General features: G+C 35.0%; 1 protein-coding gene across 13 annotated transcripts in view; it reads right to left on the reverse strand.

The window, feature by feature from the left end:
- RALGAPA1 (Ral GTPase activating protein catalytic subunit alpha 1) overlaps positions 1-26,678 on the reverse strand; it is a 131,625-nt gene that overhangs the window by 83,295 nt on the left and 21,652 nt on the right. For 6 of the 13 annotated variants that reach the window (XM_088167286.1, XM_088167287.1, XM_088167285.1 and 3 more), the window contains exons 9-18: positions 23,735-23,943; positions 23,140-23,379; positions 20,754-20,942; positions 20,121-20,258; positions 17,832-17,980; positions 16,481-16,610; positions 15,530-15,767; positions 13,222-13,383; positions 8,867-9,007; positions 1,077-2,648 (exon numbers count right to left, since the gene is read on the reverse strand). In XM_088167286.1, the coding sequence (XP_088023412.1) occupies positions 1,077-2,648; positions 8,867-9,007; positions 13,222-13,383; positions 15,530-15,767; positions 16,481-16,610; positions 17,832-17,980; positions 20,121-20,258; positions 20,754-20,942; positions 23,140-23,379; positions 23,735-23,943 (3,168 nt within the window). The remainder of the gene's footprint in view (positions 1-1,076; positions 2,649-8,866; positions 9,008-13,221; positions 13,384-15,529; positions 15,768-16,480; positions 16,611-17,831; positions 17,981-20,120; positions 20,259-20,753; positions 20,943-23,139; positions 23,380-23,734; positions 23,944-26,678) is intronic. The other 7 variants (XM_088167294.1, XM_014890831.2, XM_014890840.2 and 4 more) reach the window with 3 other exon arrangements.

The raw sequence follows: 26,678 nt of genomic DNA on the forward strand, positions 1-26,678 counted from the left end.
GAAGAGCAGCAAATCATTTTTGTGAGACCCGTGACAGTACCGCTCTCAGGTGCTGTGCTTACAGAGACTGCCCTCAGGTGGCATTAACATCTCGATGCAGGATGCATTGCAGAATCCTCTGTTAATCATGCCAGCATAACAATGGGGAAAAAAGAAAACCTGCATTACTGCTGAAAGTTAATTTATTGTTCATTTATGCTTATGTGAACTAAGACAATGTGTATTAGAGTTGCAGCCTTCTTTTTTGATCAGTCCACAGAGGTCTCATAGTTAGCAGGCAAAAGAGTATCACAAGACCTTCATGAACATCCAAGATGCCAAGAAAAAAAGAAAGCAATGGAAGATGTTGCCAAGATTTAACTGCAGCCATTTGGATGAATGAATATAGGAAGGCCTATGACATGTTTTGAAACAGACTCAAACAAAACCTTATGATTAGACTCAGAGAACTCTTGTAATGAATCATTCCAGTAAATAGCAGATTACTATTTCGGACTATTTTTTTAAAACTATCTAAATGACCTCCAAATGTAAATTTGAGGGGCTCTTTTTTGGTTTTGTTTTGGAGGAGGAAAAGGAGGAAGAGGATGAGGAGGAAGAAGAAAACACACTAAATGAACCAGAAATACAATTAGTTCAACCTAGTTGATAGGAAGCCAGGTCCTGACAAAACAACTACACTCAGAGTGGAATAACACATTCTGATAAAAATATGCATTGCCAATCAGTAGGCTTAATTTGAAGGCTCTGCATGGTAGATGAAAATTCAAAAGTCTCAAGGCTTAATCCTTTATTAGGTCATTTACTGTCTCTTCCTCTTCCCTAATCTGATGATCTTCAGCAGCAAAGAGGTTCAACTAAATATCTTGAAAAGAAAAATTAGTAATTTAAGGGTATGTAAATGTAACTTATGCTGGGAGAAAAATCAGCTGGCTATAGGCGCATGCATAACCAAACAGGGAAAGCAGTGATCATCCCAAAGCCTTTTGATTGCTTATCAGAGCTTGCTTCAGTTGCATTAAGCCAAACTGGTGCTGCCTTTCTCCTTTTGCGCTCTGCACACTGTTAGTGCTCACCTGCAGCTTTCCTTCCAAAATAGCCCATTACATGACTGTACAGATCCCTCAGTGGAGCCTCTGCTGGCATTCTGTTCTGCCTCTGTGGGGAAACATTTGCCTTCGGCTTCGAAAGAGCATGTACAACAGTTTTATAAACACCACCCAGGGAGCCCTGCTGTTGTGCCGACTCCTGACCTGGTGCTCTAAAGGCACTACGACATTGGGACTGACTAACTGCAAGACCTTCTTTCTGCAACACAGTTCCTTGAGTTTCTGGAGATTCCTTAACTTGCTTGCTGCCAGCCAAAGCAGCACTGACTGCATCTAGATGCCTGTATATTCCAGGTCTAACCAGCTCTGTGGCAGATGATGAGCTACTGCTTGCACTGGTACTGCTGTTGCTGCTACCACTACTGCTACTACTGAAGCCACCAAGTTTACGAAGTCTTGCTTTCCAAGCAGCCTCTTTGTTCTCAAGAGGATTGTAAAACTGAACCGATTCTGTAGATGGCCTAAAAGTAACATGAACGCTGTTTCTTTTTTTAGTTGTTATTTTCATTATTTTGGCCCTATGAGTTACGGTTTCAGATATACTTCTTTTAGTTGGTGCCAGTTTGCTTGTGCCTATGATGTGAGGCATTTGAGGATCAACTTGTGCTTTAGGAAGGATTTTCTTTGCATGGACAATGCGCGAGTTGGTCACTTTTTCATTAAACTGGGCATTTTTATGCTTTTCAGCTACCGGTGCTTCCACAACTAAATCTACATCAGTTTCAGTGGCTGCTTGCCTGTACAGATATCTCTTCCCTTCTTTGCTGCTAGGACTACTTGACCCATGATCAAACACGCTTTCATATTGTTTATCAATATCTAACTGTCTGGCCTTATTGAGCGCTTGATTTCTTGTAAAAAAGTCTACTTGAGTAGGTGCAATATTACTTATAAAGCCACTTGGGTTTTGTTCTAGTTGCAGCTCCGTGTTATTGGCTCTTTCTGCAACAGTGTTGCTAGTCGTGCATTGCCCAGTCTGATCTCTATTTTCTAATCCATCCAGTGGTAATCTATCGTTCCTACTTACTGATGTATCAACTTCATGAGCAGAAGCCTCACATTTCTCTATCTCAAAGTTACCGCAAAGTTCTTCTTTTTCTTTAATAAGATATTCTCTCAGAGAGGAAAGGAGATCATCTTCACCTTCAAGGTCAACATACTGGCTTTGTTCAAAGGCAGTGTTTGCAAATTCTACCGGCCCTATTAAATGACAAAGATGGTCATAAATACTATCCCCAACTTCCAAGGAGGACTCTCTGCTATTTGTATCAGTGATATGGCTTTCAGTGGATCTATGCATTGAAGAGGTCTCAGTGGAACTCTGTAAGCTTGGAGCATGATGGGATGAACTGTCAATGACAGGAACTGCACCTTTGGCTCGTTCAACTGCAAACGGTTCCAGGATGTCAGAGGTGCTGCTGCTTCGTGGCAGTGGCTGTTCTTCATTTAATGCACCAAAAACTTCACTTGGAGCATCCTCACTCTGAGAAAAATGTCTGACTCGAGGTGGACGTGGAAGAATTTGAGCATCGTCAATGTCTGTAGGAAAGAAGTATATGTAACATGCACAAAAATTTACATATAGAGACAATATATATTTACCACTACACCCTAAGTATGTGATTACAAAGCCAGAAAAATTCAGAACCTTGCTTTCTTAGGTACAACAAAAACACTTTTTTCAATACTAGAGTGTTAAAAACACACGCACATAATATCCAGTACAGAATGTAATATAAATGAGTTAGACCATCAGAACACAGTTTTAAATGTTAACATGCATGAGAACAGTGAGGTCATGGAACATTTGGAAATACAGTTAAAGCTAGAGCTGTGCCAATAAGTTCAATAATTCAACCAATATTATTCCAGCTAGCTTGTTCGGGAAAAGGTTACTGTAATACAAATTAGCTCAACAGTAGTACTCCCTTTGTGGAATTTACATCTTCAGAAAAATGGGCAACTCCAAAGAGAACAAGGATGTCTTTTGGAAAATTAGGGTTGCCTACTGAAGTGGCAAACCATTAGTTAAAATAAATATATGTATATGTAAGTATATATGTATACATATAAATTACTGAGATTTCAGGAAGAACGCCATCACACCGTTATAGGTATTTTGGGATATGTAATACAGTATACACCTAAGGACTGAAACTTTTAAATGACAAGGAAGAGCTGGCCCTATACAGAAAAGATGACTATACATAATGGACAATTTAAAGATATACCCTTTTCCCCCAGAAGGATGATTTGTCTCTCATCTTCAAAATATGAAACTAAATACCTAATGAAGGCTTACCTCCCCCTCCTTCTTCCAGTTTTACTCAGGCAAATGTAACATTTATGAGAATTACAGAATTAAGTACTCCGATACCAAAAAACATCCTGCAACCTCACAACAGTTAACATTAGAGCAAACTCACTTCTGTTTATGAAAAGATCAGAATTTGTTATTACCATTTAAATTAGTGATTCCTTGTTTCTGTTGAGACTCTTAATATGTTAGTGTCAGTAAAAATCATAGTTAACTGGAAGGAAACCTGCAGTTCCAACAGGGATCACCTAGGAATTGTACAGAAGTATCTTCAGCTCATTTCACATCATCCACAAAAATAAAGGACCTTCATGCACCTCTTCAGATTTCATACTATTATAGAAATACTATATACTATCAAATTACCACTGTAGGCAACTAAATATCCCTTGCTGACAAGTAAACTAACTGCTATCCCTTCCAGTCCTTTTATGAGATAAGCACTTAAACAGCAAGGTAAAACCAGTTTACTCAATTTTCTGTTGGCTTCTTTTTGATAGAATCCTTTATTCCCTGGATTAATTTTTTATTACCTACTACTTAAAAAATTGTAGAGATGCTTTCAAATTCAGGAATAACAGTAAATAGCTTAAATGAACACCAGCAAGAGTCATTTATCTCAATAAATAGACTTACCTTGTTCTACCTAGAGATTTTAACTTCAGGACTGCAATGGTGAATGTACTTCATATCAGAACAAAATTTAAGCCCCTTTTCCTCCCCCAACTTTGACGTGTTACAGCTAAAATAAAGTAACTATGCATGTAATTATATTTAAAAATATTTATATTATACCTAATTATTATATATAAATATTACTAAATATTTCAAATTATTACTTCATTGATATCTCTCTCTATATATATTTTGGTAATATTGAATATTTATAATGTGAAGTCCCCTTAAAACCTGTTTTGAGCTGCTTTCACTTTCTGATAATGTTAGAGATAGAGATTTTCTCATATTCTCCTTCTGAACAAAGAAAAAAAACCAGAGGAGTAAGATATGTCTGTATTTAACTAAACATGTGTTCCAAGGAGACAGAAAAAACTACTTCCATGTTCAATTTTTCAAAGAGGTTAAAATTTGAGAGTAAAACTTTGACCTCATCGACCAAGTTTACTGAACTGTAAATAAGCTATTAGACAGGAAATTGAGAGATCTATATTGGAAAAAGAGAACAGACATCTAAGCTATCTCAGAAAATAAACATGGACTGAAAAATCATCGAATACAACACAATCTATTATTCCTTTTCTCTTCAGCTTTGATAAGTAACAAAATTCCCATCATTGTTCTTGTTCAACTTTTTATTCACTACATGAATTTACATCCTCTGAAACAAATCTCTCAAGTTGGAACTGTTATTTCAAACTTCCTATTGACTTAGGCAAAGATTAACAGAGGTTATGCTAAGGCAGTCTCAAACTATTTTTTACAGCTGCAAAGAAAGGACCACAGGATTAACTCGAAAGTATGCATGATGATATACATGAGATTAATACATGTAACTACTATACAATGATCTCATCTTGAGCCCTGAGAATGCATTTTTCAAATCTGTTATAAACTCAACCTTATCTAAAGCAGAAGCCTAGAAATCCCATGCTGTGCATGCATGCAGTGATCATGACCTTCTAGGATGTTAAAAATAATCAGACAGAGAACTCACAATGCTCACAAAGCAGCTCCACACATTGAAACAAATTCAGCTAGATTCATTTCAATGTTGATCCAGAATTAATCTTAGGTGCTCACATATTCACGACAAGCACATACAAGTACACATCTTCAAACAAACGTGCTTGCACCAAACAAACATGTGCTTGCACCAATTAAGAGCTCTTTTTTTTTGTAGAACAGGAAGAAACTAAGGAAATGATAAAAGTTATTGCAATACTGGCACTGAAAACACAGACAATATTTAAAAACCCAAATGAACTGCTCCTTCACAACTAGGGCTCACCCTTGCACACATCTGTACAGTCAAGACTGGGACACCTGAAACTCCCAAGGAGTTTGTGTGCTGGCAGACTGACCCCGTGTATCTGACCCTGAGCACCCTTAGGAGAAACACTGCCCTGGTTGCTCATATGGTAGAGTAAGGAAAAGATTGTAATTGGTACATCCAGCCAATCTCAATCAATCACAACTTTCCTAAATCAACCTTGCCTCTTCTTTTGCTGCTAGAAGGCAGAAAGAGAAGCATCAACTGTGAGACAGATATGCTAAAATACAAACTCATGGAGAGACATATTCTGACAAGATAGCAGGAGTGCTGATAGAAGATCCCTGTATAAACTGAGGCAGGTTTATATTTCAACATGCAAAGTCCATTTGGGAAGTAGAGAAAAAATAACATGCTTTGTTTCTGAGTTTTCAATAGTTTGTTGGGTTTTTTTTAAGAGAACACAGGCATTCTGTGAGTTTCTGGAATTAAAGAATAATTGCAGCCATACTAACATTACAATTATGATTTATTTATATTTCATCTTAATGATTACTTAATGATTTGGGAGCAAGGTTGTAAAGGCATAATATTTATCTTCCTTTCATGTTAATACTTGACTCTTTTAGTCTTAGTAGATAAGGAAAAATCTCCCACCTGTAATTAATTACTTTGCTCACTGCTTCTAGGAAACCTGCCTGCATCTCACTGACACTTTATTTTAGGTCTTGCACCTGAAAATCCCCAAGGTTTCCAGAATGAATGGTCATTTCACTCATTATATTGTAAATGTGTAAGACTGGATTTCCTATGATTCTGACAGGCTAAAGGAAAGTTCTTTTTAGAAATATGGCAGATTTGCAACAGATATATTATACCAAATCACTTTATTAACTAAACACCTTAAAGCATAAATCACTTCTACTTTTTGGATACTACTTGAAAAGTTGCAAGCATTCTGCACATAAAAATACAGCATAACAGAAATTACATGAAGGAATTACAATCTTAGGAAAAGCATCCTCTATGATGCTAGATGACTGGATGTCAATATTGAACTTCTGCAATGTATTTTATCAACCTATTAACTGATCTTCAAATTATGTCTCATAAATTACAGTCAGGCTTTCTGCTTTACCTTTGAAAACTAATATGTAGTACGTAAGGTAAAAGTTTGGTCATAAATGCTTTCTGTTAGACTACCCGTCCAGATTCACCAGTGATCAGTGGTTCCACCTTTCAATGATGAGTTTCGCAGCTAAAAAGAAGCTGAAAACTACATCCAAAAACTTAATATTAGGCATCCTATCATTCTGGAATAATTTGAAATGTCCTCTCATTCAAGTTGTGTTGGATTGTAAAGTCATTTTGGATAATAGGGATATTCATGTGATCCTGTAATACGTTGAACAACTGTCGCAACTAATTAAACATAATTCATTATCTAGAATACACTTATGATAGAAACAATTTGATCATTTCCCAAATTACATGCTGTATGTCTGGAAACAGAAGGCTTTCAGAAAATAATATCTTTAATGTAAGAAGAAAAGGCAAGGAAAATGATAAAGCTTCATGTTTAAATAAAAAGGGAAGAAGAAAGAGAGCACAATTAAAAATGCAGAAAATTAAAAGAGCAAAGTGCACTCTGATCCAGTGGACAGTGGATCCCTTTCTCTGCTACTTCCCCATCAACACTCTAACAGTTTGCTTTTCTTCACTAGAACTTTTTAGTTTTCTGGCAATGTTCAAGATTCTTGAGCACATCATGAAGCTGTTGCAACATCCATCTGTTTGAGAAGACATCAAAACCAGGAAGGGCTTAGGACTTTTTCTGTGTTAGAAGTGCAAAGGTCTGTAATGTCACTTTACTTTTATAATTACACTGGTCAGGAAGTTTTTGAATTGGATGGGTATCAACACAAAGAATAATAGCAAGAAAACCATCAGATCTGGGACACGTTAGAAGTAATATGCAAGTCAGGACTTTTCAGAAACATGGATGATAAAATTGACTACAAAAGCATTTTTGCCTTCTTTAAGGGTAATTAAGTATTAGTGATTATGTGATGAAATAATATTTCACTGTGTAATCTCATAACCCTTCTGCAGGTGTTCTTAAGGCATTTATTAAGCACTGACTATTTCCAAAAATGCTATGGCCAAGTAGGATCCATTTTCTTCTAATAGGTTGTTTATGTATCATTCCTATAAAAGTCTCTACCTTCTAAGTTATAATCACTTGTATCTCAGAAGAGATACTCTTTGCACTCATACTTTTATTAATTATTACATATAATTTGTATTTCATTAAATTTTGTTTGTGGTGTCAAGAACTGCATTCAAATAATTTACAATTGTTCATTGTGAAAGTCTGGTCTCTAGAGTGGGTTCTTTGAACTCTCCTGATTTTTCAATAATGTTTTCAGACTGAATACTAAGGTATCAAGTTTCTGTTTCACAAGAATTTTGTGACATGTGACACATGACAAACTACAATTATGAAGACACAGTTCTTAGTACTTCTCGGGTAACAAAGGCAGGAGAGACAGAAAAGAAAAAAAAATCTTCATAAAAATATTATTGTCATAAAGTCCTAATATTTGTAGGCCATTTTGACCATATATAGTCCTCCCACTGTGCTTTCCTTTTTTTTTTTTTCTACTCATTGATACAAAGGCGTAACATAATTGTCAGCCTTAACACATTATGAATTTATACCTATGAAATATCTGGAAAAATTACATTATGTAAAAAGATGTATTTTTAAAGCCTGTGCTAATTCTAGTGGTGAATCTATTTGTTTAAAGAAAAGTATCCAAAGTAAGCTACTGTCCAACTTGTAGCCAAGCACCCAGCTGGGCCAAACAAAATGTTGTGGAATACAATAATCCTAAAAAATTGATCTTTTGGAAAATAACACAAAAACATCACACTTGGGAATTCCACACTACAGATTTTTTTCAGGTGTTTATATAGTAATGAAAAACAGGCATACTCTAAAGTATATCATATGATACCATATTCTTTTTTCATGGGAGCTAAAGTGTATCATCATGGTTGTTCACACAACGTCTATGACACTGAATTTAAAAATTCACACAGAAAGATGTAAATGACAAAGTAAAATTAAGTTCTTCCTTTCCCTCCCTCACTCATCAAAAATAAAAATTTTAGATAAGTTGTACTCTCTGGTAGACAGATATTATATTGCTGCTTACCAACAGATTGGAAAAGCAAAGAGATTTCTCAAATTTTCTCTTTTATGATAGTAAACATTGGCACAGCACTAACTTCTAACAGTTCCAGAATGAATTGTAAAATAGTATGGTATCTTACAAAACTCAAAATATTAATTCTTAATCTCTTCCCCTCTCCCACCATCCCCAAAGTATTTTTACTTTGAAAAATTTAATGGTTTAGCAGAATTTGAAAGCAGAAGGTTTAAAAAAGTGATAAAGGGGGTGCAGAAATTAGCAGAGGTGGCACTACCTGAAAGCTCATCAGAAAGGGGAGTGAGAACAATATCAGGCAAGAAGGGTTTGGAAGTATGGATCAGAACAGGAGCACTTTTAGCACTGCGTATATAGGCCGATGGCAGAGCACATTCACCAATGGATCGGCTTCTCATGGCTTTAAAAAGGAAAAGAAAGAAGTGGGGAAGGAAAAAAGAAGAGTGACTATAATGAAAGGCTTGTGTCACAGAAAAAGCAGCAACAGAGAAAACAAAGATAAAAAGGAAGAAAATTCAAAAATTAAAACATTTCAGCACGGCAGATATTGGCAGAGCTGTAAGAAAGAAAAAAATCAGTGGACACATAAGACATTCCGAGTTTTCAACTTTTATGTAAAGCAGCAACAATGCCTTATTATGACAATTACAGAGATTTTGCATTTGAAATCAAGAAGCTAATTAATACATTTTCCCACTGCATCAGGGGTTGAAAAATCAAAGTTAAATTTACTCCACAAGCACTCTGAATTTGATTATTTTTTAACAGAAAAAGTAACTTGCACTACATTTGTATTTTTCTAGCTTCCTTCGATTTTGTCCTGAAAGTGTGGCTCTGGATTATACATATACCCATACTCTTGAATTCATGTTCTCCAAAAGAGATACAGAATCATAGGGAGAAAATGATCAGTTCTGTGTGGAGAAATTTACAATAAAGTTTGTTATAGTTCCACATTAAAAATGAAATTACTGAAATGAAATGGTTTGACAATGAAAAGCATTAAATTATTTTATCCATGGGGTCTGGCTTTTAACTGATACTGGCTAAATCTTGCCAAACTGATGTTTATTCACCTTTTCATATCTCACATATCTCACTGCCAATAGTCCTACAGAATAGAAAATGCACATTAAAATAGTGGCATTATAATCGACGTTATATCTGCAGCTTTTCTAATGGATTTAAATGAATCTTTGACATTTGCTTTTCCTTGTCAGAGTAAGACACAGCAAGAACTGATACTGCATTGAACCTCAAAAGTACGCTGGAAGTTCTTAAAAAAGTAATATCCATTGCTTCAAGTAGCTTGCTTTCATACTGTTGAAAATTTGCTAACTTGTTTTAAAATTACTGCTGATAAAATTCTTTAAGGAAAATTCAGAGTATCTAGCATAAATATTGTCAGTGCAATGTGTAATCAGTCTGAACTTTTCTCTCTGTATCCGTATTTTCAAAACAACATGGAATATGACTTAGGAACTTAGTGCTCCTGATCTGCATGGGAATCAAATGTACATGTATGAAGTGTAGTGAAAGTTGAGCACATCACACTTCCAAACCAGGTTAAAGAATTGTTGCTAATAACAACATGCAGGTAACCTGGGTAGGTCCCATTAAGCAGAAAATACATTTGACAAATGCAGCAGAAATTAAGAAGTCTTAAATTCAGTTTGAAAAAACAATTCAGAAAGACAGACCTTTTAAGACTGAAGCAATGCTCTACTTAACTTTGTATGACAGAAACTATTTTTGTAGAAAGGGCAACTATGTGTAAGACTTTAATATCAATTGTTTAAGAGATACTGTAATAAAATTCAGGATACAGTTATAGTTAGATGCAATACATTCATCACTGTGAATCCTAAAATGAATGTAGGCAAGAGAAAAAGTTAAAAACCACACAATAAATATCAAGGATCTTTTCCAGGCTAAGTTATTCTAAATAAATTAAGCTTTTGATATTGGATACTGTGTTGATTACAAATCTTAACATAAAGTGTTCCTTTTAATTTGACTGGATTTTTTCCACCATATTCAATTATTCATATTCATTAATGAATCTTAATAATATTCAATTAAATAGTTAGGTGGAGGCAGACAATATCAGAACAGGTAGATATTTGATAGTTCATAACCTTCCACTATTGTCCATACAAAAGTACAACAGTAGGTAAGTAAATTCTTTCTGATACAATATTTTTACAGGACTAGAACCTGCTGCCTAAGCCAAAACTCCTGTATCTAACCTTACAGATTTTTCAACCCATATGCATACTATTCTTAAAGGCCCTTTCAAAAAATTATTTTACATAAGTTCAGGCTATAAATGTACATACTGCATATCAAAAAAGCTGTGATTTTTATTTGAGTAACACGCACACACATATATTTGGTACAGCAATAAATGTGTGCTGGCATGATGATGGCTCAAAAAATAGAGGTGCAAAGATGTACACAAAAAAGTGTACAACATAAAACAGATGAAAAAGAAACTCCAACTTTTTCTCACCACAAAATATTCAACATGCACATCCCCCCTACTCAGATATTAAGAGTATATATTATTCACAATCAAAGGGAATGCAATACAAATCACATAACATGCAACATGTTTAAGGTCTGACTCAATTCCAGACTTAGCTTGCAGACCTAATAATACACTGAAGGAGAAGATCTGACCAGTAAAATGTTCTGGATTTTACTTATTGTGATTTTTTTTTTTTATTATTTGACCCTGAATTAATGGCACAGATTAAGGAGCATCTGAGCAGCTCTCTTTGCAGACCAGAGATGCAGTAACAAACATTTATTTTCAGGCAGTTAAGATATATGTAACATTTTGTAACATGTTCCTCATTGGCATTTAAACAATCTGAAGAGTTTGGGATTCTGGTTCCAGCAATCCTTTTTGGACTTATTGTCTTTTAAAATCATCCCAGCAATGCTGGGATGCTTGTCCACAGCTGGTATTCTGCAACATGAATAGAGTTGAAATTTTAACTGGTTGCAGTAATGCGAACTTGGCTTATTAATATCAAATATGTAAGATAATTGGAGGAAAGGAACAAAACCATGGAAGCTAAAGTGCAGTGAAACTAAAATCAGATTACTTTGCTGCTAACCGGGTCAATATATAGCTTGATTAGGATAAATTCCAGTCATTTCAAGGCTAACATCATATAAATAGCCATCTTTCAAATTGCAGCAAAACAAAAGCTTTAATAAATTGACCAAACAACATAACCTTCTGACAGAATATCTGAAATATTAACAATTTGTAAAGGAGAAATTTTAACATGAGTTTTATCTTGTTAAGACAATTAAGATTGAAAACAAAACTACCATTACAGTTAATCACAGACTACAGAGAAACAGAAATTACATTTAAAGTATCTGTGATCTAAGAGCAAAACTAGGTGCTGTCAGCATGAGATACAGAAAAAGCTGTGTAGAAATTGAATGTGCAAAAAAGACAGGAAATTTTGGACTAGAGAGTTCATTTTCTCTCATTTCTGTATGCCTTACAGGACAATTAATTCTGACACATCGACAAGAGTCTTAAGAGAGAAAAAAATTTAAAATAGAGAATTTTGAGGAACAGTCAAATAGAAAGTTTGTCTAAATAACCTCTATGACTTAAAAAAATTAACTTCAAGTATTTTTGGAAAAAGAAAGAAAATTTCAATTTCTGAAAAGCTAGCATTTTATATATTCAACTGCCAATATGCATTCCAAATTTTTAAAACTGTGTCAGAATGTACCTACTTCCAAGAAGTATCAGTGAAGCAACAAGACACAATGACCAAAGCCACTACTACTATAAAGATAGTAAAGAAGAGATATTCCTTAAAAGATTCTTCTTTTAAATACAAAATTAGAACAAGCTTAACTTTCCTTCACGTAAGCAATAGCACTGAGATCAAGATGAGCCAAAAGAATAAAGAAATTTGTAGTCCAGTTCCTGTTAACATAGTCTAAGAAAATAATATGAACACAAGTCTTCTTTTGAGTTCACCTAAAGCTTTGTTCAGCATAACTCATTTATAATACAGCAAAGAGTATCTGCAAGTAATAAAATTCAGAAAGAGGTGACTTCAGAAATGGAGAGCTGCACACATCTGTGTCAATCTTTCATTATTGCAATATTCAGGGTATAGTAAAAGCACATTTTATAAACTATGCAGACCTACACATATTTTTATCCACTTTCCTTTGCACAGTTTGAAAATACTCAACACATCTTGTGCAGTGTATGAAAAGACACACTTCTCTTACCCACCTATCAGCACCGTAGCTCAAACCACTCCAGCTTTTTTCTCCTTCATATACATACAACAGTATTATTTTCCAATCTAGCTTAAGCATGTGATCAAATTAATTAATAATTAATATAGCAATTGCATTACTTTCATTCACAGTTATTGTAATTCCAGCAAACACAGCTACCCTCAAAGCACATAAGGCTACATAATTTACGCTTTAACTAATATGTAAATCATTACAAATAGTATAGCTTTGTGGAAAGAAGCTATCCACATTGCTACAGAAGTCAGTTCTTAATTCCCTACCCTTTCTCAAATGTCACTTTTATCAGCTCTTACAGATACTTACCAACTGTTTTCTGCCGTACTATGCTCCTCGCCTTTTCTGTTCCTGGAGAGCCAGTGGTTGTAGCACTGCGCTGTCTCATTGGTGCTTGTCCAGGCTGATCACGGCTCCAGCCTCTAGAAAAGGACTTATCAACAGAAGACTTTGGGAATTCATGCCCAACTCCTGCAAAAATAAAATTGCAAATCTATTCACTTCTATTCTGCTATCACCAGATGACTGTAGATGTGTTCTTTCAAAAAATTTTAAGGCTGGATGGAATAAATTAAGTTACCATAGCAAGTATGAATTCAAAAGCTCAGCCAGCACTAACTCTGAGGGATACTCAAACTTTTTCAGAAATGTTGGTGCTATTAAACTACTGTAATTTTCTTTTCTGAAAAAATGGGCTTACAGGTTGTAGTCTGATACTACATGTAACTTTTCCTCTGCTGCTCCTACCAGATAAGATACACTAAGTCATAGATTTCAAAATAATTTTGCAACATTGAGGAACATGAAATAAGGATAACATAATTTATCACAAACTGCAAAAGCAAAAAAAAATTGGATGATGGGCTCAGAGAACAAGGCTCTTTGGAAATTGACAGAAAATCCTACAGTAGGATTAAGATGGAACAAATCAGATGTGACATTTACATTGAAGTAAATAAAGCTCATATGAGGAGCTATCAAAAACAGCTAGATGTAAAAAAAAAGTGAAGTAAAGAATATTTGCAATGTATTTCCTTATCCAGATTGAGCTCATTAATAATCAAAACTGACACAATTACAATCATTAAAGGGGCATCTTTTTAGAAAAATGAGCTCTAGTCCAACATGAGTTGGACTGTGAGTTCTTCCCCAACAAATAGGGGTAAAGAAATTTGGCATAATTTGTATAATATCTATTAATTCTAAAGCTGGACTTGATTCTGCATTTCACAATGGAGGCTTTCTCTGAAACTGTCACTGAAGGGTAACAAACTTTCCTCATGTTGCTCAGATGATTCTTTCAAAATGCTTTTTAAAGTATATATTCAAATAACTGCACATATTCTTATCCTATACCAGCCTGCTCTTTTTTTGCTGTTTGGTTTGGGGCTTTTTTGAGGGTTTTTTGTTTCTTGGGAGGGGGTTTTGGTGTTTCTTTTTGTTTGTTTTGTTTTGTTTAACCTGTGATTTTTTAGTAAGAAAAAGAAGAAAGCTATGAAGTATAGGAAAACAAAAAATGCATGGTCTGGAACAGCCACGGGCAACTACAGAGAGATGTATTTCTGTCCAGTTATTACACAGCAAATACCAAAACAAAACTGTGAATAATGACTCTGCTTAAGATGAGGCACAGAAGCATGTGAAATATTTTTAGAAAAAAAAGACTATAGCAACATCCTCTTTAAGAGAGGCAATCCCCATAGGTCGCTTTTCACTGACAAACCTTAACATAGTACTAGGATACACCTTCCTTGACTGAAGAGGTAAAAAGTAGCCTAAAAATAACATGCTTTTACATCTTTGTTACTCACCCTAAATATAATCCTGCCTCTCACTATCAGATCACAATGCACATTTTAAAGGAGAATATTATCATTATCCATGTTTTACAAAAGTGGAAACAAAGTGATTTCTAATGGTCACATGTAGAAGGTCTATCTCAAACCAAGAAAAGAATCCAGGTTTTGCAACTTTCAATCCAAACCTCTATCCAGGAGGACAAACTTCCTGTGCCTTACCAATTCCAAACTGTGCTATTATAAGCAGCCACCTCCTCTTCCCATATTATGTCTTACAGAGTGTTTTATGCAGTTTTAAGGAATCAGTTTAAAAACAGGTTCCACTCATATGGATTATTAAATTATACTTCCCCTTAAGTAGTCCACAAGGTCATCATAACAAAACCTGTCTTCACGATGGGCTAGTGATCAATTAGTACCAAACAAAACTATGTTCACCTTACATTTCATCTTATAACATTTCAAGATCAATGCCTTAGTTTTAACCAGCTGAGTAGTCTTTGTTATTTTCAAATAGTTATGATTGGGACTCAACTATTTAATTGCTTTGAAAAAAAGAGAAAGGCATAACCCACTGCAGTATAACACTTTAGTTTGAATTCAACACACTTCTAAGAACTACATTCCATATGTGCCTATTTGCAGAAATAACATGATCATGTTGTGGTAGTTCTAAAAGGAAGTTCTACCTTAAAGAAACAGGGTTATTTCAGGTGAAAGCAATGCCTAATTAGGTATTCAAAAAAAGGTAAGACCAAAATTATCCTGTGCCCAACACCAGCTCAAATTCAAATGATGTCTTTACAGTGTTGTCTTACCTTTGCCTTTGTGTTTTTTCTGTTTCTGCTCACTTAATTTATCCAGTGGCAGGTCACTGAGGTCCAGGCTATACAGGTTTCTAGCTAATACTTTAGTAAGTGTCTCCATTGTCAGTGACCACTCAGTGGCCAGCTCTTCCCAGTATGTCAGTGATGACATTACAGACAGCAAGTCATCCCAAAGTTCTCGAGAAATGTACACATTTAGATTTGCTTTGATCCAAGCTACTATAAGAGTCTAAAAGAAAAGAGAAAAGTTGGATTGTGAACATAAGTTGACAACATTCAATTGTTACTATTTCAAAGGAAACTTCAAACTGCCACAGAAATTTCTGTGTAGTCCTGACATTTTTTTCCTCACCAGTACACACAGATTTCTAATGAATTATCAAGTGCCAGCACAGCATTCTGACTTAGATACAGGAACAACTGGTTTGACCCATAATCTTGTGTATTCTTTTTTGTTCTGTGAAAGTAACTGGAGACTATAGATCCTAGTCACTGAGAACTCACCACAACAGTACTTTGCAACTGTAAACTTTGAAAGGCTTTGCTACAGCTTTGTGTAAGGAATTACAGAATTCTCTAAGAAATAAAAAAATCAATCAGTTAGGCATGAATAACACAGATTTCACGCTGACTTGAGCTAATTTTGCTATGGCAGCAGGCTAAAACTGCACACACTGCCAGTTATCTTGGCCAGTTATTCCAACACAACTGAAGGACAGTAATTCTTCAATTTTACAGTCCCTCAAATACTGTTGTCACAGTGTCATTAAAATATAGGCCAGAAAATAACAACTGTAACCACCTCTTTGACCCACACCATTCACATTATCTAGGTAGCATATCAGTGATTTAAGATGACAAACTAGCCAACAGTGGAGGTTGTATCAAATCTATTCATGAAAATTAGGCTGAATTAATTAAAGTGAATTTATGTTTACTTGCCTGGAAAAGAGGTCCTGCAAGTCTTCCAGCTAAAGTGGAGTTTTTCCTTCCTTGATATTGCAAGAAAGTTTGGGGTGGTATTTTCAGCACAGATTCAGTTACCCTGAGCAGCACAAGTAGCATCTGCTCCCTGCAAAACAGTATTAAAATTAAGAGTTATTGTTTTGTTATACCTCTGTATATACCAAGGCATTTTTAAAGGTAATAATCAAGCTTTATTTGCTCAAACACATTCCAAAAAGGTTGTAATGATTACAAAGAGCCTAACTTGGTTCTTGCAAAAGAAATTATTCCAATATTTTTCGCACTTAAGAGTGAGGAATCCCTGCTTCCCTGTAATATCTTCCAAGTCATTCAACTGCTATCATCTTCAATGGCCTGAAATTAGAGGTGAAGTTTTAACATTATTTTCAATCTGAGATTTATTTTTCTATGAATTACAGGTTTTGGTAATTTTACATTATCATTAACATACTTCATTAATTATTCTGTGTGGCACAATCCTTGCCATTATGGTCTAGAGTCACTTCTTTACACTGATGTGAAACTGGGAAAGAAAATACCAGTCTATTACAATCTGTTTACTATTATCACTCCCAAATTTCCCAGAGGCCAGCTGGCTCTTCAGAATTGGCTCTTCAATGAGGAGACAAGCTTCACACGACACATAGTGCCAACTTTACTTACCCAGAGTTCAGGAAATACTACTGACAGATTGAATGCAAGTCAAGTTAAAATTGAATAAATCAGACATTTGAAATCCCCTTGCTACTTCTTTGTTGTAACAGAGAAGGGCGGCAATATAGTACCTGATTACAGATTACTATTTAAAGGAGTGGGAAATAATAGAAACTCATTTAAGGCAGGGTTTCTTGTACCTGCTGGGCACTGGAAAGGCACGACACAGTTACACAGTAAACAGCCTCCTGTATGCAATTACAGGTCAAGAACAACACACATCTGATTGTAATATCCATGCTTGTCTGAGGCTTTTTTGTTTATTTTCAATAAGGCTGTGAAGCTTCATGTTTCAATATTTTTAATGCTTTGATACATGAGCAAAATGCCCTGGAAAAAATCATCAGTGGCTCCTTAATAACAGTCTGTATATCCCATCTTAGTCCTTTTTGCACTGAGGTCTAAGCTGCCACAAATTACCTAGGAGCTCACTAGAGGCTTTAAAAAAGAAGATTTTCTTCCCTGAGCTAAGTTGTCTATGGTGTTCATGTATTTACTGACTTAGAGGAACTGGTTCATATAATCAATAGCACTCTTCTGTGTTTACTACCAAATACATTTTCACATTTGTCTAGTGAACTAATAAACTAAGATAAAAGCATTAGCATTTTACCATGTCTTCTTGTCCATAGTCACTTGGACTACCATGTGGCGGTAGATATTGAGAATGCGTTTGCACATATCAGTGTGTTCATCCAGCAGAGCTTTAAATTCATTTGCAGGTTCAAGAAAAAATATATTTGAAGAATTTATTATAAAAACCTGTAAGCAGAAAAGATTGGATGTCATGATCCCGAAGGACTTTGATGTTTTCAGCAACTCAGTTGGTAGAGGCAGGAAGAAAAAATCTCTAACAGAAAATCTTTATCAGAAAAGGTTGCACATGCACACGGAAATGTATGTTTAAATGTGTCAATTTGAAGAAATGATTAAGCAACAATGAGACTTATCTTTTCCCCATTTTTTCCACAAAACCTATTTGTATATTTTTGTTCTCACAGACAATACGGTTAGTTTAACATGATAGACAAAAATGTCCCAGTGAGAAGTCCACTGCACAAAAGTTCCACCTGTAAGCCAGGAACTGACTAGTACAATATATGGTAAACTGCATGAAACAGTCGTGGTACACAGCGTGTGCCTCAGCATGACACAGCCTGTATTATATTCTGGGAAACTAAAGCATTCATCCCACTGGGATCAGTAAGGCTTACCAAAAGTAGGAAACTGGACACGTTCGCCAAAGTGACTGACTTCAGTGGGCAGTGAATTAGGGCCTTCAGAATGAAAATTATGAAAAAAAAGTAGGCAAGGACATTGTAGGAGCTCCAGAAGCAGCTGGTGAAGTACTACTATGTTTTTATGTAAGTTTAGAAAGCACTTGAATCTCAAGTCGAGATTTTCAATTATTTTTTTACATGTATGGAAATTCATTGGTACTAAAGTCATAACTTCACTCTACTGAAAGCTTTGGATTTTTAATAATTAAAAACTATTAGTATGCAGTTTTACATTCACTAGCGTCAACTAACGAACCTAACCTATTCTAAGTGCCTAGAAATAAGTCTATGCAAGCATTAAATGGGAAAAAAACTCAAGACAGAAGTCCTGGATTATTGATTCGCAGAGAAAATCAAATATGGTTCCAGGTCAGGAAATCTCTCAAATTAAGACATGGTACTGGGATAGAATGATGTTTTGACTCTGTTTCAGGCTAAAAAAAAAAAAAAAGATATTTGGCAGTCAAATGAACCTTTGTCTAAAAAAATTTCAACATGAATAATCTTCCAGACATTGTCAGATGTGTAAGCTGTAGTAGTATATTGCAAACAGAAACAGATACTTCACATTTCTTTTCTCAGTTACACTTCATATTCTAAAAAGTTGCTGAAAACAAAGATTATGAAGCTTAAATTATTGTAACATATTTGAGTTTAAAAATTATTTCAATTACAAACTTTATTTATATATAACAGTGTACAGCACAAAAGAAAACTCTATTCATAAAATTATTCAAGCTGTAGTAAAAATGAGTTTTACTTAGCATGGTCACACATTAAAGTGGCAAATGCACATTATTTATTTTGTTCAGAATAAATTTTCTGCTGGATATAAGAATATTATGGAGGCTAGAGTCATATACCCACCTATATGTATGTATGTGCACACACATATACTTTATAACCAGAAGAGCATTTCAAAGACCCTCAAATAATACCTTCCCAATTTTCCATAGCCTTAGTTTCAGTGAAGCATTTTGGTAAATATTTGAAATTAACACAATTTCTACCCCACTAGAAGTTGCTAAAAAACATCTGTTAGGGTACAACCGCAACTCTTTTTTTCCTTAATGGTAACAACGGAGAGTTATGGCACCTCATCAAATTTTCAGAAATGCTGTAAATTCAGAAAAAGAAGAAAAAATATCCCTATGCACCTTATTAACCAGACTAGAAAAACTGTAGGATTAGATGTTTTGGCTTTTGTGACTAATAGCATAAAAGAAAAAAGTCTCTAAACATTCTCATAAAACACTTAATTAGAATTATTTGAAGATGCTGCAGTAGCATGAGGATTATTTTATCTCTGATATAATGCAGAGGAGAATGCATGCTCTGATGCAAAATTAAAAAAAAAATTTATTTTGTGTTACCCAACACTGGTCTATACATTGTCCTACTTCAGGTCAATAAAGATATAGTGAACCAGTGTCATTTGTCTAACATTTAGCATCATATTTGTTGCATATAAAATAATTTTAAAATTTTGAGATGCTTTAGAGATGCATGGGATTCCCTGACAGAAGTATTGCACTGCATTCCACTCTTCATGTGCTGATAACAAGAATTTTAGGTTATTTTAGATAATTTAGATAAAATTAAATACCAAGTCTGTTTCATACCTGCAACACTGACTGCACTCCAGCTCGTACATTTTGCTCTTCAGTATCAATTTCAGATGTTTTATGCAAAGCATCTTCGTAACAGCCATTTCTTGTCCAGTTTGAATTTCTAACGTGACTGGAGTTCATCCCTTTTTCCTGAAAAATATTTTTTCTTGAAATTCCACAATTTTTTAGACAAGTAATTTATATTAATATTTATATTTCCTTTATATTAAAGGAAAAAGGATATAATAGGTACTAAACGATAAACAACAGCAGGCAAATGCACCTGAGACACAACAATATTTCATGAGGCTTGTAGCAATTATCTTAAAGTACCTGAATGGAGTAACTACTATTTTTGTCATCCTTTTATTTGTATATAATTTTTACACAGTTGAAAGTTGGCATATTCTATAATCCACACTTGAAAACAGTTCATAAAATGATATAAAATTTTAAATTGAACTAAGTACATTAAAAAGCTACAGATAATGAATAAAATTGGTAGTTCATCTATACAGTGTTTTACCATTGATTTTCCCCAATAAACAGTCTGACACCAGAGAAAACCACATATAAACTATCAAGGAAGCTGCTTCTCTGTCTACTGGCAGATTAATGCAGAAATATTAACCAACAATATTTTACCTCTTCTCTTTCTTTTCCTTTCTCTGATGAATTATGGTCAACATTTTCATCACAATCTACAGTTGTGCACTGCATTATTTCTTCAGGTTCTTTCATAAATAAAGGTTTGTCTTCTTGTTGAATCCATTCTTGATATACCTTCACCACCTTCCTCATGGCAGCTGCTTCACATATCGGCAACAAAAATGCCTGCAAGTAGAAAAAGAAAGAAACAAAACACTGTTACAATATTTGAAATAAATTGGGCTCTATAATATACAAGTTCTAAGAGATAAAGGTGGAAAAACACAGCCACTGTAGGATCGTAGCGTACAAACTATTGCCACACCTAAATGTTTGCTCACTTTCTTCATATATAAAGTGAAAACATAAAAAACATTTAAACAAGAAAACTTATCAAGAAATACTTTGAAAGAGATAAGAATTCATGTGGGCATATCTATTTAGCACTTAGCCTGCTGAAATTAAGACTCAAACACCCATCAAAATATGTAAAACGAATGAGCCAAAGTTTCTATTACATCTTCCATTCAGAGGATTTGGAAAAGTGGAGTTAAACCAGCTCTAAATGACTAAGAAAAATTCAAGTCACACACAATACTGGTAGTTGTCTATCTTATTTTTAGCTAATTAAGACTCTACAAAACAGTATCCTTAAAGCAAATGACTCACTGAAAAGATTTCAGTATTATTGTTTCTAAAGATCATGCCTTTTAGTTGGTGTGATGGCTGATCAGTGCCCTCTTCAGAAGGTTTTCTGTATTGGCTCTGCTGGTAACTACTAGTCATAGACCAGAAACTTTCAACATTAGTCAGACTCTAACTAACTGTACACTTACCAAAGATCATGATGCCCTAATTACACATTTAGAAGAACAGATAAACTACACTAACAATTTTACAGGGTCTGTGCTGTGACTGTAGAAAACTAGTTGACCATTTCTTTAAGGAAGGCCCACTTCACACAGGTAGTTATGTTCACTCTGGAAACAGAGATTTCATACCATTATCACACTAAAAAGAATTCAGCTGTGTATTACAGGATTAAACTGACAAGTTCAGTCCTGTACTTGCTCATCAAGTCCAACATTCTTCTGCAAGCCCATATACATTTTTTGTACCTTCAAGTCTAAAATGCAAAAAACTCGTTCTCTACAGACAATCTTTCCACCACTCAGTACCTCTGAAACCTCCTCTTGACAGGAATAACTTAGTCCTAATGTTTTAGAAACGTTGCAAACATCTTGTGTATTAGAAATTAATTTACACTGAAAACTCCTGGCTAAATCATGATGTAAATAAGATTTCATATTTGCACATGAAATCCGAATGATCTACATAAACTCACAGAGTGACTTGTGAAAAGAAGGAAGTAAACTGCCTTTGCTTCTTCTCACCATGGGAACAGTGAAAAGTAGACCACTGATGATTTACACTCCACATTCAATGTCTCAGACTCTGCAAACCCTTGAGTGTCAGTTGAACTTGGGTAACTCTGCTATGTCCTTCAGTAATGTGTCCAAGCTCTTCAATACAAGGGATGTGGATAAGCTTCTGACATTTATTTGCCTCATTCAAAAATATTTACTTCATCCAGATAAATGAGTTTTAAAATGTTAAGCTTTCTGCTGTTTAAAGAAATCGGTGTTGTGCATTTAACTTGAAACTTAGTATTATCTTTCTTTGCCATTATTCAGAAAACTCTGTCTTTTGATCTATAGCATGGGGCATAAAGAAAGTTCATCTTGTTCCATTCTTCCGCATTGAACTCCAAGTTACTATTAATAAAGACTCCATATTCTGGCATATGTTCTCAGTTTAACTTAGTTTTAATAGTTTCCAGTAGAGAAATACTATTCTGAGTAAGCTCGTCTAACATTTCTGGTTGCAATGAAGTCAGAAAGAGAAGTTGCTACCTTTTATAGTCATCTGTCCTACTCTTCTGATGAACACTATCAAGGAAAGGACATTCGGATGCTCCTAAAACAGCTCTGTAACAGCTGCAGACTCCCACAGGAGGCTTATGTCAATATGGTTGGCTGTGAGTTCTAATAGCTACAGTGTTGATGTATGATGTATTAAACATTCTCAGTCTATGGGGAACTGTGAAGACAAAGTTAAATGTTGCTAAACTGGTTATTAATGTTATAAAATTAGAAAAATCAGGAACCAGGGGTATTCTCTACAGCAAGTATTTCAGAATTTTAGCTTTCTGATTTTTGAAGGCAGGATGACAGAAAAAACCTGCAACTTGGTATAATGCTCTGCTTAACAAGTGCTCTTGAAAGAAAACTATGACATAATGAAAATATACAATATAATAGTCAAATGAAAATATACAATATAATAATCAAGATTCTCGCATTCTAAACAGAGTTTTTTTTACCTGTCGAAAAATCTCAGTTAGAAAGTTAACATTGCTTCTTTTAGAAGAAAAGACTCTCCGGACAATTTCAATATCAGTTAAATGCTCTTCATCAATACTGCAGAGGCTGGAAGAACTTGGTTCCCTCTCTGTTAGAGTACTTGTATTAGAATGAGATTGTTCTGGTTCTGCATTTCTATCCTGCTTATCAGTACTGTCATTTTTGCTGTCCTCCCTTGAAGCCATGCTGGCAGCTGCTCTCTGAAAAAAAAATTAAAAAATATTCCACAGTTCATTTTTAGTACAGCAATAAATCAATACAACCTAAGTATAATTTAAACAGCACAAAGAATTAAAGAAAAAACAAACAAACAAAAGGATTTACTGCATTTCAAGGCTTCTAATGTCCAGTTGATTAAAAGAAAATCACAGAATTTGAAAAAAGAAAGCAGCATTGAAGGTCCTTTCAAAGTGAATTAATAAACATACAATTTGGTTAGAAATTCCATTTTTAAAAAAACTTTTCATTAGTTGTAATTATTGGAAGAGAGCATACTGCTGACATAACAATTAAACCACAAACATGAAAACAAATGCATTTTTGTGTTTGGTTTACCTGAATATTCTTTGGCACATTTTCACCTTCCATCCCAGGAATATGAGGTCCTGTATGAGGTTTTGGCTCAAGCCAGAAAGACACCAACCATCGAATGACAATAACACGAGCCTTAATGAAAGGTTCCTTTGTGCAATATATTGCCTCATTGGTTTCAGCATCTTTCTTAACTATTACGTAGTGTGGCTTTGGTCTCATTTGTGGTATATCTGTATGAAAATACAACATCTTAAAAATATATGCAGCGAGAAAGACCTGCATAAGAAAGAAATCCTAAAATCATATCAAATACACATGAACTTTCAGAGGTGTAGTTTTGTTACGTTCACTGTTGCACCACTCATTCTGAGATGCGCTGGAATGGATGCAACAGAGAAAATGTCAAGAATTGCAAGACACCAAAACACTTGAAATTTTCTCCTGAAGCAAGCCAAGACTGTTGGTCCAAAAGACAGAAACTTACTTCTGCAATGCAGAACCTTTAATTTTTTATCTGAAAGTGATTTCTATAGCCTTACATTTTTGCTTACATTTTTTTTATGTAAGTAAACACACTTCATTATTTTCAAGTTCTTTTAAACTATATTATACTCAATATTTAAAGATAAGCTTCAGCAAACTCACTACTTCAAATTTTAATTGAAAACTAAAAAGTTCCAAGTAGCAAAACAACTGACGACTATGGCCTACACAAGAGAACTATTTTCATATAAAATTAATATATTGTCAAATCTAATCATAGCTACAATGGGAGATATATAATTCCAAAATGCAAATGCAATAGGCACAGCCTCTTCTCCAAAAGGTGAAAATTAACAGAACACAGAAATCCTGCTCCAAAGCCACATGAGCTTTGCAGCTTCACCTAGGGCCCCATTTGCACTGGCTAATTTTGCTGGATTTTGCTGCCAGACCACAGGCACGTATATTTTCCTATGACTTAGCCGCAAGATGACTGTGGCAATAGCTTCTCTACTGGTTGGTAGGGAATGCAATGAAGGATGCTCAGGGGCACATCAGCTGGCAGGAATTGTGGTTGTTTGAGGACTAGAACTGACAACTCCATTTTCACCATCCCATGTTGTACATGATGGTTCAGAACTGTTTAGCTTTTCTGTCTCTATTGTGCTAGAGTCATCGGTACTCCTGAATCTGCTTCAGAAAAAAACCACAATAGTACTTAACGCAATGCGGATGGAATGAACATGTGTAGTAAAAGCACTACAAAGATGAGGGGACACATGGATACCATTTTTAAATTGCACATTTTCCTGTGACTTAACACTGCAAAATGTCATTTCTGGGCTTTACAACCAAAGAAATGGTGCAGAAATAGCTCTGCATTACCAATCATCAACCTGAAGCAGCAATGGTACTTTCATATGCAAACAACACTTCTTTGAAAGTGGCATGCCAACCAACCATAGTCCTAGTCCTAAAAGGGCAAATATGACATATACTCCAAAACAAAAAGAAGACAAATACTTATGTGAGGACTGATTATGATATGTGCTGTCAGGACACCCTGATGCTGATGTTTCAGTATCATGATTTCCATCTAGTAACATGCAAAAAAACCCCAAGAAACTCAAACCAAAACAAACCCAAAATAAACAAAAAGTCCAAACCAAAAAAACAACTAACAAAAAGATGGAAGCATGGAAAAATGATGGTTCTATCCATATAGGGTGAGTGACAGATTGAACAGAGATGGTTATGTCAGCACTGTCTCAACTCTTCTGTAGCCTGCAGTACATGAGCAAGAGAAAATTTCCATGGTTCTACAGGCTAACCAGAAATCAGTTCAAGGATACTAAAGGTGAGAGTCAAAGATTTTAAAAAGTCACAGTGAACAATATAAAGTTATTCCCTGATTGTATCCTCCTAAAGCAAAGTCAAGAGTTGTTTTAAAGGATCCTGCATAACTTTGCCAGTTTATGGTGTTAGAATCCAAGAAGGACAAATCTGGACAGCAGTGAAGAAATAATCAACTATTGTCTAAGCAATTATATTATGACAGCCTTTTTAAGGCATCTAAAGTGAAATCAGCGTATCTGCAGACTGCTGCAAAGATTTCCTTGTTATAATTACAAATATACAAGATCCAGCACCCACACTGAGGATATCCATGCTGGTCTATCTCAGTGTCATTTCAAAAGCCACATATGTAAACAGTGATAAACCCACCATGATGCTGCTAAACTGAGGAATGTTTCCTGTACAAACTTCAAAACTACATCCACACTTTTCAACGGAAGCATGATTTTTAGAGGAAAAACCCCACAATTCTTGCATACCATCTACCTAAGTAGGTAACAAATGCACAGAATACTCTTTGACAAGTTTACAAATTGTTTATTTACTGCAAATAAAACCCCAGTACATTGCTTTCATTCTGTGGAAAGCAGCAGGCTAGTAAGAAAATTAAAAATTAAGGTATCTTAAACAAGTATGTGTAACAGTACAACCTCTGAAAAAGGAAGCAAATGACTGGTAACACATTATTTAAAGATGCAAAAATCAGTTCTCTCTGGTATCTATTGGCATTCAGCAGAGCACGAAGGCTGCAATACTGGCAGTATTTTCAGAAGGACTGCATGCAATAAACACGTTTTTGCAGCACACTGTCTCCTTCTTGTTTCATGACGACGTCTCAGAACATTCTCTTTCTACGATTTGTTTCAACTGCATTACGTGCTGCAGCTGCTTCTCAATGTATCCTCCTCCCAGCTTCTTCTTGTATTTTCAAATTATGTCCATGTTGGAAGAAGGTATCAAGGCTTCAGATGAGAAAACACATAAAACCAAAGCAAAACAGATCTTGTTAGATGGACTCAAACAGCACAAGAGTAAATATTCCCTTCCCTCAACCTTCCATTTTTTCTTTCTACTGTATTTTGGGCTTTCCCCACCCCCTTCCCTTCCCCCTCTGGGAACCTGATGT

Source organism: Sturnus vulgaris, chromosome 6 (genome assembly GCF_052056855.1).
Source record: "Sturnus vulgaris isolate bStuVul1 chromosome 6, bStuVul1.hap1, whole genome shotgun sequence".
Lineage (NCBI taxonomy): Eukaryota > Metazoa > Chordata > Aves > Passeriformes > Sturnidae > Sturnus > Sturnus vulgaris.